At 44.7% G+C, this 12770-nt stretch overlaps 1 protein-coding gene across 8 annotated transcripts in view; it reads right to left on the reverse strand.

Moving 5' to 3' along the window:
• cep104 (centrosomal protein 104) overlaps positions 1-12770 on the reverse strand; it is a 326262-nt gene that overhangs the window by 101491 nt on the left and 212001 nt on the right. For 5 of the 8 annotated variants that reach the window (XM_085966835.1, XM_085966834.1, XM_085966831.1 and 2 more), the window contains one exon: positions 5402-5461. The exons of the other annotated variants lie outside the window; for them this stretch is intronic. In XM_085966835.1, coding sequence (XP_085822961.1) covers positions 5402-5461 — 60 coding nt within the window. The remainder of the gene's footprint in view (positions 1-5401; positions 5462-12770) is intronic. 8 annotated transcript variants of the gene reach the window in all.

Below are 12770 nucleotides of genomic sequence, written 5' to 3' on the forward strand. Positions count from 1 at the left end.
AGCGTCACCCTGGCAACCGGCCCCCCCGGCCGTCTCGCACAGCCGCAATCGGCAGTCTTCACCTCGGGGGGGGGGGGGGGGGGGGGGGGCCGCGACCTTCGGGGGGGGCGCCAAGCGTCACCCTGGCAACCGGCCGCCTCGCACAGCCGCAATCGGCGGTCTTCACCTCGGGGTGGGGGGGGGGGGGGCCCCCGCCCTCCCTCCCCCGCGCCCCCCCTCCCCTTCCCCCCCTTTCCCCCTCCCCCCTTCCCTTCCCCCCCTCCCCCTCCCTTCCCCCCCTCACCCTCCCTTCCCCCCCGCCCTCCCTTCCCCCCCGCCCCCCCTCCCAGTCGCTCTCTCTCTTCCAACAACAACATGCCCTCGAAAAAGCCTCGGCACCGCCGGGCACTTCAGCTAGCGAATATATAAAATAGGCAAACTCCACATCCCTAACAGCATCTGGGACCATATGTTTCCTGTGCCACAAACACAACCGTTAAATACAGAGCAAAATGTGTAGCTCCTTTCCTGTTGACCTTTCAATGGGCTCAATAGAAACCAGGGGTACACAGTCGAAGGGAAATGTGGAGAACTTTACTACAGTTCACAGGTCTCTGCTTCACCATCATTGTCAAGTCACATCACTGTAACTCACACTAACCTAATGAGCTGATATTAGTTTGATTAAAAATTTACATGCAAAAACAAGCACCTGACATGAATTGTACATTCCAAACTGTAATACAACCTTACGGCTCAGATTACTTCATAACACTTCATGGATGATACCAGTAAAACCCAATAAATTCTGTTTCAGTTTTGTAATACACTATGACAGCAACTCTTTTCTCTGTGTCAGCTGTGGCTGAGTTGGTAACACTCTCGCCTCGTGGATCAGAAGGTTGTGGGTTCAAGTCCCCCTCCAGAGACTTGAGCACAAAAATCTAGACTGGTACTACAGTGCAGTGCTGAGGGAGAGCTACACTGCCGGAGGTGCCGCCTTTCGGATGAGACGTTAAACCGAGGCCCCATCTGCTCTCTCAGGTGGACGTAAAAGATCCCATGGTACTATTTTGAATAAGAGCAAGGGAGTTGTCCCCGATGTCCTGGCCAATATTTATCCCTCAAGCAACATAACAAAAAAAATTATCTGGTCATCACATTTTTGTTTGTGGGAGCTTGCTGTGCGCAATTGGCTGCCGCGTTTCCTACATTACAACAGTGACTACACTTCAAAAGTACTTCATTGGCTGTAAAGCGCTTTGAGACGTCCTGAGGTTGTGAAAGGCACTATATAAATGCAAATCTTTCTTTCTTTCACCTGCACAAGTATCAATCTGCCACTCGGTCCCCTCCTTCCCACCCCACCGCTCCAAGGAACAGTAAACTATCTACTGATCAGAAGAGGGGCCAAGCCAGCTAGTCTTCGGGTGGGATATTGTTCGAATCATCCACTAATTGACCATTCCCTGCACTGGACTATATACATTTAATTCAAAAACATCATAGCTGTCAAATATATTAGCAAAATAAGGTATTTGTGGAAACAGAAATAAAGCTCGTTGCTGTCTAGAAGCACAAGCTAAAACAGTTTCTTTCAGCATTGAAATGGTTAAACAGGGAAAATCTCAGAAGTTTTACTCTGTGGCATGCCATGTCTGCTTAGAGCCCAAACCAGGACTAGCAGAGTCTGGAAAGAGATGGGATTATAAAGTTAGACATTGTACAGATCTTTGCTTCTCTCTGCTAAGAATTTAATTTAGTGCAAATTTCCCCCTCTCTCATTTCAGTTGTCCTCTTTTCTAAATGTAAACACAGCAAGCGACTTAGAGGTGGGAGGTATTCATTTTCTACTTCTGACTTGTATGGTCTGAGCTTTAAAATATTTAAACTTAAAAATCCATCAAGCGTGCCATCAAAGCATCTGTGGGAGAAGTGATTTACTGAGCGGCTTATAAAATATTCTCTTTATTAACTTTTTTATGGCCTATTTTTGTATTGGATGGCTTTCAAAAAGGTTGAATATTTTCATATTACTTCTCAGTAAGTCTTTTGTTTTTATACAATGAAAGCCAGCTAGAAACGAGCTCTTAAGGATTACTTTGTATATTCCTGGACAGAGACTAGTTGGATCAGTTTCCTAGGCTTTTAATAGAAACCCAATTGTGTATTAATATAAGCCCTAAAACAGTTAACAGTTCTATTGTTTAACTATGACTTTTTACATGTACTGCTGGCTTGAATGCAGTTTTCCCACCAGGCATTGAAACAGATGCCGCAATTATACTGGGGTACACAGCCACAATGCAGGCCCAGTGTATGGAATTAGTGACAGCAGTTTAGTGCAGCAATGCCAGTTTATGATGGATGCTTTCAAGAGGGCAGGCACCTGTATTCTAAATAATTATTTATTTTCTTTAAAAGTGTCTATTACAGCAAAAGCACATCAGGTGACTCGTAGAAGGTGGCATCTGTGGTATTGTGCAGGGACTGCATGCAAGATTCTGAGGGAGATTTGGTGGTTGGTTGATTTGCCACGGAAGCCTGGCGTGAGTCTGAATTGACATCAGCATGAAACCAGGCTTCATGACTTAAGTGGGTTATATTGTACACTGTGGTTGAGACAGGCTGATTAATGGTCCAATCTAACCTTTGTGCACTAGTACAAGTGGGACAAATAGAGTAGATTATAAACATCATTTTAAATATGCATCAGTCTGCTGATAAGAAAAACGGTTTTAATGTCAATTGGAGTTGTACATGGATATATTGATGGGTTGACAGTATGGGTGAAATGCAAGGGCAACAGCTCTCTGTGAAACAGCAAAAGTAACTCAAAGTTTTGCTGGGAATAAACTGACAAGTTGGCAAAGTTTTATTGTGTTCCTGTTCTACAGATGACCTCATAAGCAGATATGTGAAAGAGTGAGAGAAATCCATTTATACCTATCATTTGTACAAGTATACAAGGAAATACTGAGCCCATAAAGCTACCAATGTACACTGTATACATGCAATATAAAACTCAAACTAAACTATACAGGAACACACCTTTCAAGTCTTGGCCTAATTCTTAAGTTTAGCAAATTTACAAACAGCTGTCTCGCTTCAGACTTGTATTACTCATTATTTCTTTGCACAATGCTCACCATCACCCAAAACTGGTTGCATAAATAGCCACTCAGATATGCGTCAATTTGGAAAATTGGTGCCAAATAACAGTACTGCCTTTGCAGCCATGCTGTAATTTCACATCATAAACAGCACAAATCACAAATTATCTGAAGCAAAATAAATTACAGGAGATAATGACAGGTTAGATTACGAAAAAAGGCTCAATTTTTCTCCCTCTTCCTGAACGTAATCACTCATGCTGGAAGTATAAGTCCATCAATGCCTGCAGCGCTCTAGTAACTTGTCCAAGTGTCCTATTTATACCTGAGCATGACAGGTTATTGGACCAGAAGCTGGGGTGGGGCAGACCTGGCCTGATCCAGACCTTAACCAACATCCACACTGGGAAACTTTCCCCTAGGGTTCAGGAGATTTTCATTTCTGAAATAATGGAACCCTTCATTAACTAATGTTCACACTTGAAGAATGACCACTTGGTTGAGGTAATGACGGACATGCATGGAACGGTTAAAAACCGTAAAAAAAAAACACACGTCTCTGCTCTCGAATTTAGTACCTCTGCAGAATAAGCCATACCTGACTGAGAGGTTTGTTGGGGTACAAGTTGGTAATCTGGAGTTGGCTTCTGGCAGGTGAAAGAGGGGCTCAGGGTAAATCTCTCTGTCAACTTCCCCCTCTCCCAGATGGTAACTTTGAGGTTCATTGATACAGCTGAGATCAGTAACCCAGTAATCCAAAGTGCTGTGTCACATTGCAATTTCTGGACCTTTTATTTAAAAAATGTTTTAACCTCAAGATATACTAAGACAAGGAAAAGAGACTGAAAGTGCAGTTGGATACAAGCCTGTTATAACTTAAGGTGTGGGCATACCAAACATTCAATCATCTTCACTGCAGGGGATAAAACCCAAAATACAGAAAAGCATATCTGGAAGTCCATTATACGTAATAAAAATGTGGGTTTCCGATAAACCATTTTATTTGAATGAACAGGAAGTGATATAGAAACTCATAACTGTAAGGGGAAGTTAACTCAAGAGTCCATCTGTGACTTTGTTTTTTCAGAACGGTTTCTCTCCTTTCCTCCTGTTTCCTTATAGATAGGTAGAGGAAATAAAGAAAAGAAAATTCAAATGATAGTGCCATAGAAATTCTTTGCTCGTTGTATGAACCATGTTGGGGAAATTTACTTGGCTTGACATACCATCGACCCTTTATACCCTACGGACATTTGCTAAGTTAATCATTGAACTTTGTTAAGCAACATGATTTATAGGTTCAATTTATACCACTTGGAACGTACAAACACACAATGATCATCCCTAAGTTACAGAGCAACTCTCAGCATTTGCCGGTCATATATTTTATTTCCCAATTTCTGCACCAGCCTCATTATTGTGTTGTATGTAGCCTGTATTATAGAAGATAGGAGCAGGAGTCGGCCATTCGGCCCCTCGAGCCTGCTCCGCCATTCAATGAGATCATGGCTGATCATCCAAATTCAGTACCCTGTTCCTGCCTTCTCTCCATATCCCTTGATCCCTTTAGCCTTAAGAAATATATCCAACTCCTTCTTGAATATATTTAATGAATTGGTCTCTACTGCCCTCTTTGGCAGAGAATTCCACAAGTTCACCACTCTCTGGGTGAAGAAATTCCTCCTCATCTCTGTCCTAAATGGCTTACCCCTTATCCTTAGACTGTGACCCCTGGTTCTGGACTCCCCGACCATCGGGAACATCCTTCCAGCATCTAGTCTGTCTAGTCCTGTTAGAATTTTATAAGTTTCGATGAGGTCCCCTCTCATTCTTCTAAACTCCAGCGAGTACAAGCCCAATCGACCCAATCTCTCCTCATACGTCATTCCTGCCATCCCAGGTATCAGCCTGGTGAATCTTCGCTGCACTCCTTCCATGGCAAGAACATCCTTCCTCAGATAAGGTGACCAAAACTGCACACAATACTCAAGGTGTGGACCCCTCATATAAAAAACACTTTCCCTAACACACTTTTCAGTATGACACGATGGGCTGGATTTTCTCAGCCCCGAGGAGCTGAGTATGCAGGCGGGACTGCCGGTAAAGTAGCAGAAAGTGGGGGCGGATGGTAAACCCGCCCCCATCCCGCCTCTGTGCCGTTTTGCCAGGAGGCGGGAAGATGTGCTGCTTCGGGTCCCGTCTCGAGGCAGGAAAGGGATTAAATCCTTTTAACTGCCTGTTAACAGGTAGTTAACAGGCAGAAAAAAGGATTAGTCCCATTTTACCTTTTTAGGTGAAGGCTTCCCTACCTTGGAGAACCCCGCCGGGTTGGAGGAGTCGAGTAGGAGGTCTGCGCGGGTCGGAGGGACCTGAAAGTAAGATGTAGAGGTGAGTGATGGGTGCAAGTGTGGAGTGGTAAATATGTAAGGTGAGTGTTAAGTTTAAAAAATGTTCACTTACCTTGGTTTCTGCCTACAGCCTTCATCCGCTCTGGATCGGGAGTCCCAACATCTTCCTTGTCGATTTCACAGATGCTGGATCCTCCAAACCAACAGTCATCTGAAATCTACAAAGTTGAAAGGTTTGAGGAGTCCTGAACACAAGGACTCATCAAACTACAGAGAATGTCAGTGTTTGACAGCTTTACAGAGCTGTCAAATGCTGACATTTCTTCTTTCAAGAAGTCTTGACAGATGGCATGTCAGACGTTGATGTGCTCGGTCAGTGACTTCCCCCTAATTGGCCTGCTGAGCCCGCAGGGTTTAACAAGGTCAATCAGGGGAAAATCCCGCTGGTTCGCCAGAAGATGATGGAGGCGGGACATAGACCCAACAAGCAGCAGTCCGCCTCCAACTCATCTCCATTGAGAAAATCCAGCCCATACTTTCAACAGCTCACAAAAGCATCATTATAACCACGTTAAACAATTTCAGCTTTACACCACTTTAAACTACCATGTTTGCAGCTTAAAGCATTTCCTCTCCAAATGACACATGCTCATTAATTCCACACTTATAAGCAGCCGCCCCATGCCTCGTCCAAGTGGGTATTCTTCTAATGTGAAGAGAGATACCACAGCTGCAGATGATCCTATCTGTGACAGCAGTGACAGGATCGGACAAAGTCAACATGGATTTACAAAAGGTAAATCATGCTCGACTAATCTACTGGAATTTTTTGAGGATGTAACTGGTAAAATTAAGGGAGAACCAGTGGATGTGGTGTATTTGGACTTTCAGAAGGCTTTCGATAAGGTCCCGCATAAGAGGTTAGCGTGCAAAATTAAGGCACCTGGGATTGGGGGCAAGTTATTGACTTGGATAGAGAACTGGTTGGCGGACAGAAAGCAAAGAGTTGGAATAAACGGGTCGTTTTCCGAGTGGCAGGCAGTGACTAGTGGGGTACCGCAAGGATCGGTCCTAGGACCCCAGCTGTTCACAATATATATTAATGATCTGGACGAGGGAATTGGATGTAGTATCTCCAAATTTGCAGACGACACAAAGCTGGGTGGGAGGGTATGCTGTGAGGAGGATGTCATGAAACTCCAGTACGATTTGGACAGGTTGGGTGATTGGGCAGAAACATGGCAAATGCACTATAATGTGGATAAATGTGAGGTTATCCACTTTGGTGGCAAAAACAGGAAGGCAGATTATTATTTGAATGGCAATAGATTGGGAGAAGGGGAAGTGCAAAGAGACCTGGGTGTTCTTGTGCACCAGTCGCTGAAGGTAAGCATGCAGGTGCAGCAGGCGGTTAAGAAGGCAAATGGTATGTTGGCCTTCGTAGCAAGAGGGTTCGAGTACAAGAACAAGGATGTCTTGCTGCAGCTGTACAGGGCCTTGGTGAGACCGCACCTTGAGTATTGTGTGCAGTTTTGGTCACCTTACCTGAGGAAGGACGTTCTTGCCATGGAGGGAGTGCAGCGAAGATTCACCAGGCTGATACCTGGGATGGCAGGAATGACGTACGAGGAGAGATTGTGTCAATTGGGCTTATACTCACTGGAGTTTAGAAGATTGAGAGGGGATCTCATCGAAACCTATAAAATTCTGTCAGGTCTGGACAGACTAGATGCAGAAAGGATGTTTCTGATGGCCGGGTAGTCTAGAACCAGGGGTCATAGTCTAAGGATAAGGGGTAAGCCATTTAGGACTGAAATGAGGAGGAATTTCTTCACCCAGAGAGTGGTGAACCTGTGGAATTCTCTGCCACAGAGGGCTGTGGAGGCCAGTTCATTAAATATATTCAAGAAAGAGTTGGATATATTTCTTGAGGCTAAAGGGATCAAGGGATATGGGGAGAAGGCAGGGACAGGGTACTGAATTTGGATGATCAGCCATGATCTCACTGAATGGCGGAGCAGGCTCGAAGGGCCGAATGGCCTACTCCTGCTCCTATCTTCTATGTTTCTATGTATCAAAGACCCACAGACACACTTGCTGGCAGTGGTCAATGGGTAGCAACCAAGAGTGTGAACTTGTCACTGAGCACAGACCAGGGATCATATCTAGGATCTTCCTCCTTTGTATGGGTCAAAGCCAAACCACCAGTACACTTACCCACCTGTGATTCCTAATCCAGAAATGTTATATTTCTTGCGAGAAAGCACAGGGTGGGAGAGGATAGAAGCAACTATTTTATGAATAGTTTATAAAACAATTTTCCAATACAACCCAGAAGGCCATTAATGAATTATTTTAAATATATTACACATCCCAAAGATAAATGTTCGTATATTTGATGGACTGGAGGCATTCTGGCTCTGCTGAGGTCAGACAGGATGTCACTTGACGCACGTTGTGTGAACATTTCAACACGCAGGTTTTACCTTGCTCTAACATGGTTTCTCCTTAACAAGACTGACACTCTGCTATGAGTCAATTAATCACTTCCAATGCAACAGTTAGTAGCAATTTAATACCCAGTTTATATTACTGAACTACATCCAAAGAAAGTGATTCTGTAATATGTGCTGGTTCCCTGGTGCCAAATACTCCATGTTTAGATTAAACAGTGAATTCCGCAAATATGAAACAGTGCGCATGGTGCCTATGTAAAGTTGCTCAAAAGCTACATTTGTCATTGTCATTCTGGTTGCATGTCATGCCTGATGCCAGGGGTAGGTCCAAACAGGCCAGCACAGTTCAAATCGCATTGCTGGCCTGTAAGAGTGCTGGGATCTCAGCCAGCCCACGGTTAGGATCAAAATGATCGAACACAAGTAGCGGCAGCACTTTGCCAATGGTGGTACAATGAAATTTCCTCCTTATTGGGTTTTGCTATCTCTCATGGCGCTGATTCCTTTATACCGTAAGGTTCCATCAGACAGTAAGTGCGCTATAGAAGGCAACTCAAGATAAACAGACCATTAGGTTCTAATCCAGAACAGCTGTCATTAAACAGCAAACATTTATCCATCACCAACTTTGGTAGATTAGAGACAAATTCTATTTAAGAAAAAGGCTTAGAACGGGCATATATTCTCTGGAGTTTAGAGGAATGAGAGGTGATCTCACTGAAACACGCAAGATTCTGAGAGGGCTTGACAGGGTAGATGCTGAGAGGCTGTTGCCCCCTGGCTGGAGAGCCTAGAGGAAGGGGTAATAGTCTTAGGATAATGGGTCGGCCATTTAAAACTGAAATAAAGAGAAATTTCTTCACTCAGTGTTGTGAATCTTTGGAATTATCTACTCCAGAGGACTGTGGATGCTCAGTCGATGAATATATTCAAGACTGACATCAATAGATTCTTGGGCACCAAGGGAATCAAGGGATATGGGGATAGGGCGGGAAAGCGGAGTTGATGTAGATGTTCATAGAAACATAGAAGATAGGAGCAGGAGTAGGTCATTCGAGCCTGCTCCGCCATTCAATGAGATCATGGCTGATCATCCAAATTCAGTACCCGGTCCCTGCTTTCTCCCCATACTCCTTGATCCCTTTAGCCTTAAGAAATATATCCAACTCCTTCTTGAATATATTTAATGTATTGGCCTCTACTGCCGTCTGTGGTAGAGAATTCCACAGGTTCACCACTCTCTGGGTGAAGAAATTCCTCCTCATCTCTGTCCTAAATGGCTTACCCCTTATCCTTAGACTGTGACCCCTGGTTCTGGACTCCCCCGCCATCGGGAACATCCTTCCAGCATCTAGTTTGTCCAGTCCTGTCAGAATTTTATAAGTTTCAATGAGATCCCCTCTCATTCTTCTAAACTCCAGCGAGTACAAGCCCAATCGACCCAATCTCTCCTCATATGTCATTCCTGCCATCCCAGGTATCAGCCTGGTGAATCTTCGCTGAACTCCTTCCATGGCAAGAACATCCTTCCTCAGATAAGGCGACCAAAACTGCACACAATACTCAGCCATGATCTTATTGAATGGCGGAGCAGGCTCCAGGGACCGTATGACTTACACCTGCTCCTATTTCTTATGTTCTTATACACAGCAGAAGAATGACCATGAAAGCTGCCAGATTGTCATAAAAGCCAAACTGGTTTATTAATGTTCTTTGGGGATCTGAACCAGCCACACCTACCTGGTCTGGCCTACACGCGACTGCAGACCTACATTAGCATTTGACTCTTTGTTCTCACTGAAGCGGCCTAGTGACCTACTCAGTCGTAAAAACAATCGCCCACCACCACTTTCTCAGGACAACTAGAGATGGATAATAAATGTGGCCTTGTCACCATCGCCCACAACCCAAGAACAAATAAATAATAAAGTATTCATCTAAAAACATGAAAAAGGAGTGGTAATGCATGGATTAAGGAGGAAAAATTGACTGGAAATATACGTTTAAATATTAGGTGAGGATTGGGCTCGTCTATGAAAACCTCTGCAGTGAAATAACCTTTAGGCGTTCACAGCCAAGGTGCAAACGTGGGTAAGGTACCAGAGTGCCAGTATACCTCAACAAAGAGTCAATGGCCTAGAAATTCAGTGGGCTGCGCCACCCGTTAGCGCCCAATGAGGGCACTTAGCGGGACGCTAATGGTGGCGCTAGCCGTTAGCGCTGCGCCACTACCGATGACGTCATCGGTGTGCACAGTGCCCCGCTCGCGAAATTTGGTAGCGCCTCCTGCTTTAACGCCGGTCGCAATTTGCGATCGGTTCAGGGGGGCCTACCTGTGGCGGTAGAAGCACTGAGGTGCGGGGCGGCCATTTTTTTTGCTGGCCGCCTGCCAGCACCTCTCTGCGCCACCGTCCCCAGCCTCCTGAGCCTCCCCCCCACCCCCACCCCCCCGCATTGTGCCGGCTGTGTCCCAAGAGCCCGGCACTTCTCCTCGGTGCTGGGCTCTTTTGCCAGCACTCGCGCTCTTCAGCAGGCCCCTCCCCTTTAAGAAGTGGAGGAAGGCCTGCAGTACCGCAGCGCGCCGTGCCGCAGCGTGTGGCGCTGCGGCACGTTGCGCTGCGATTTTCAGTTGCAGCGCCCCAAGAGGGATGCGGGGCGCCTCGAGTAGCGCCGCGCTTCCATCTGGGGCGCTGAAAGTGAATTTCTGGCAGGCGGCCGCGACTCCTTCCGGGGCGGTATTTCTGGCGCCCTGGCGCCCCAAATGGGGCGTCAGCGAATTTCTAGGCCAATGCCTTTAGGAGGGAAATGGAGGGTAAAATAGTGGTCATACTTAAGAGAAGAATAAAGCAAACAAACTATTTCATACTACTGGATATAACCCTGAAAGCAAGTGCAAACTGGAACAATTTAGTTAAAAATAGAATTTTAAGTAAAATTTGCTCAATTTTAGTTAAAATATCTTAAAACGTAGCAGCCATTTTGCTTGTGGTAAAAAGGATATACCTGAAGACAAATCTAATTTTACAAATTACTTTTGTACTTGACTGCAGGAAAACTTGAAAAATAAACGGAATAATTGATAAAATAAAATGTCTGATTTTCATTTGGTAATCAAAAGAAAGTAGGAAGTGGGGGGGGGGGGGGCGGGGGTGGAAATCATGAAAGGTGACACTTCCCCCTCAATACCAAACTGGAGAAAGCTGAGTTTTACATCCCAGTTGAAGTTGAAGTGTAACTTTGCCTGTCATGCAATTATATAATGTATTAAAAAGAAAACAATTCCCAACTTATAGAACTGCAGACCTATAGGTTTAATTTACCGGGGGCAGGTGGATATAGAGCGCTTGGCTCCAACTCTATGTACTCACTAAGCTGCACTTGAAGGTTCAGCTCACACCAGTAGTTGCAATCATGAAAAAAGTACATTGAGAAAGCAGACTCAACGTCTTGCTAACTGTTTATCTAGACTCCATGTAACACAGTTCACTTAAAAAACCATGTTCGTAATGGAAAACTAGAAAGCTTCTGCGTAATCCCCAAAATTAGCATTGTTGACAAATTTTCCAGCCTACTTATTTCCAGGAACCTAATATGATGGCTCATGGTTAGTTTCCTGTACAGTCGAGGGTTAAATTATGAGGACAGGTTGCATGAACTTGGCTCGTCTTCCCTTGAGTTTAGTGAGGGGTGATCTAATCAAGGTGTTTAAAATTATAATGGGATTCAATAGGGTAAATATAAAGAAACTATTTCCTCTGGTGGAGGAATCCAGAACAAGAGGGCCACAATCTTAAAATCAGAGCTAGGAGAGCACTTTTCCACACAAAGGGTAGTGGAAATCTGGAACCTTTTCCCCCGCAAAAGGTTATGGGTGCTGGATCAACTGATATTTTCAAAACAGAGATCAACAGATTTTTGTTAGGCAAGGGTATCAAGGGATTTGGATCAAAAGTTGGTAAATGGAGTTGAAGCACAGATCAGCAACAGACTTGAAGGGCTGAATGGCCTACTCCTGTTCCTATGGAATCGAGTCAGGGGTCAATATTGTAAACTCAATAGTGTAGATGTTTAGACAGAGAATTCCAGTTTCCATTCTCCATTAGTTGCCAAAAACAATCGCGTTCTCGATCCATGAATAAAGTAGTACAAGGCTTGCTGAATCCAACATATTCAACTTGGTTTAATTTTCAGGAGCTGAGAACCAAATAATGTTTGCTACTTTGGGGACTAAGGGTGAGATCTAAACTCTAACTCCTCAGTCCACTGTTGACCTACAGTCGAAAGCCAATCAATACTCTACTAGTTGACACCGAGAAATAAGAATTCATAAGAACATAATAGAAGGAGTCGGCCATTTGGCCCTTCGAGCCTGCTCCGCCATTCAATAAGATCATGGCTGATCTTCTACCTCATCTCCACTTTCCTGCACTCTCTCTATATCCCTTGATTCCCTTATTATTCAAAAATCTAATCGATCTCTGTCTTGAATATACTCAACGACTGAGCCTCCACAGCCCTCTGGGGTAGAGAATTCCAAAGATTTACCATCCTGAGTGAAGAAATTTCTCCTCATCTCAGTCCTAAATGGCCGGCCCCTTATTCTGAGACTGTGACCTCTGGTTCTAGACTCCCCAATCAGGGGAAACATCCTCCCTGCATCTACCCTGTCAAGCCTTGTAAGAATTTTGTATGTTTCAATGAGATCACCTCTCATTCTTCTAAACTCTAGAAAATATAGGCCGAGTCTACTCAATCTCTCCTCATAGGACAATCACCCCATCCCAGGAACCAGTCTGGTGAACCTTTGTTGCACTCCCTCTATGGCAAGTATATCCTTCCTTAGGTAAGGAGACCAAAACTGTACACAATACTCC

Source organism: Somniosus microcephalus, chromosome 25, assembly GCF_052327205.1.
Source record: "Somniosus microcephalus isolate GS21.2 chromosome 25, FLI_Smic_1.0, whole genome shotgun sequence".
Taxonomy (NCBI): domain Eukaryota; kingdom Metazoa; phylum Chordata; class Chondrichthyes; order Squaliformes; family Somniosidae; genus Somniosus; species Somniosus microcephalus.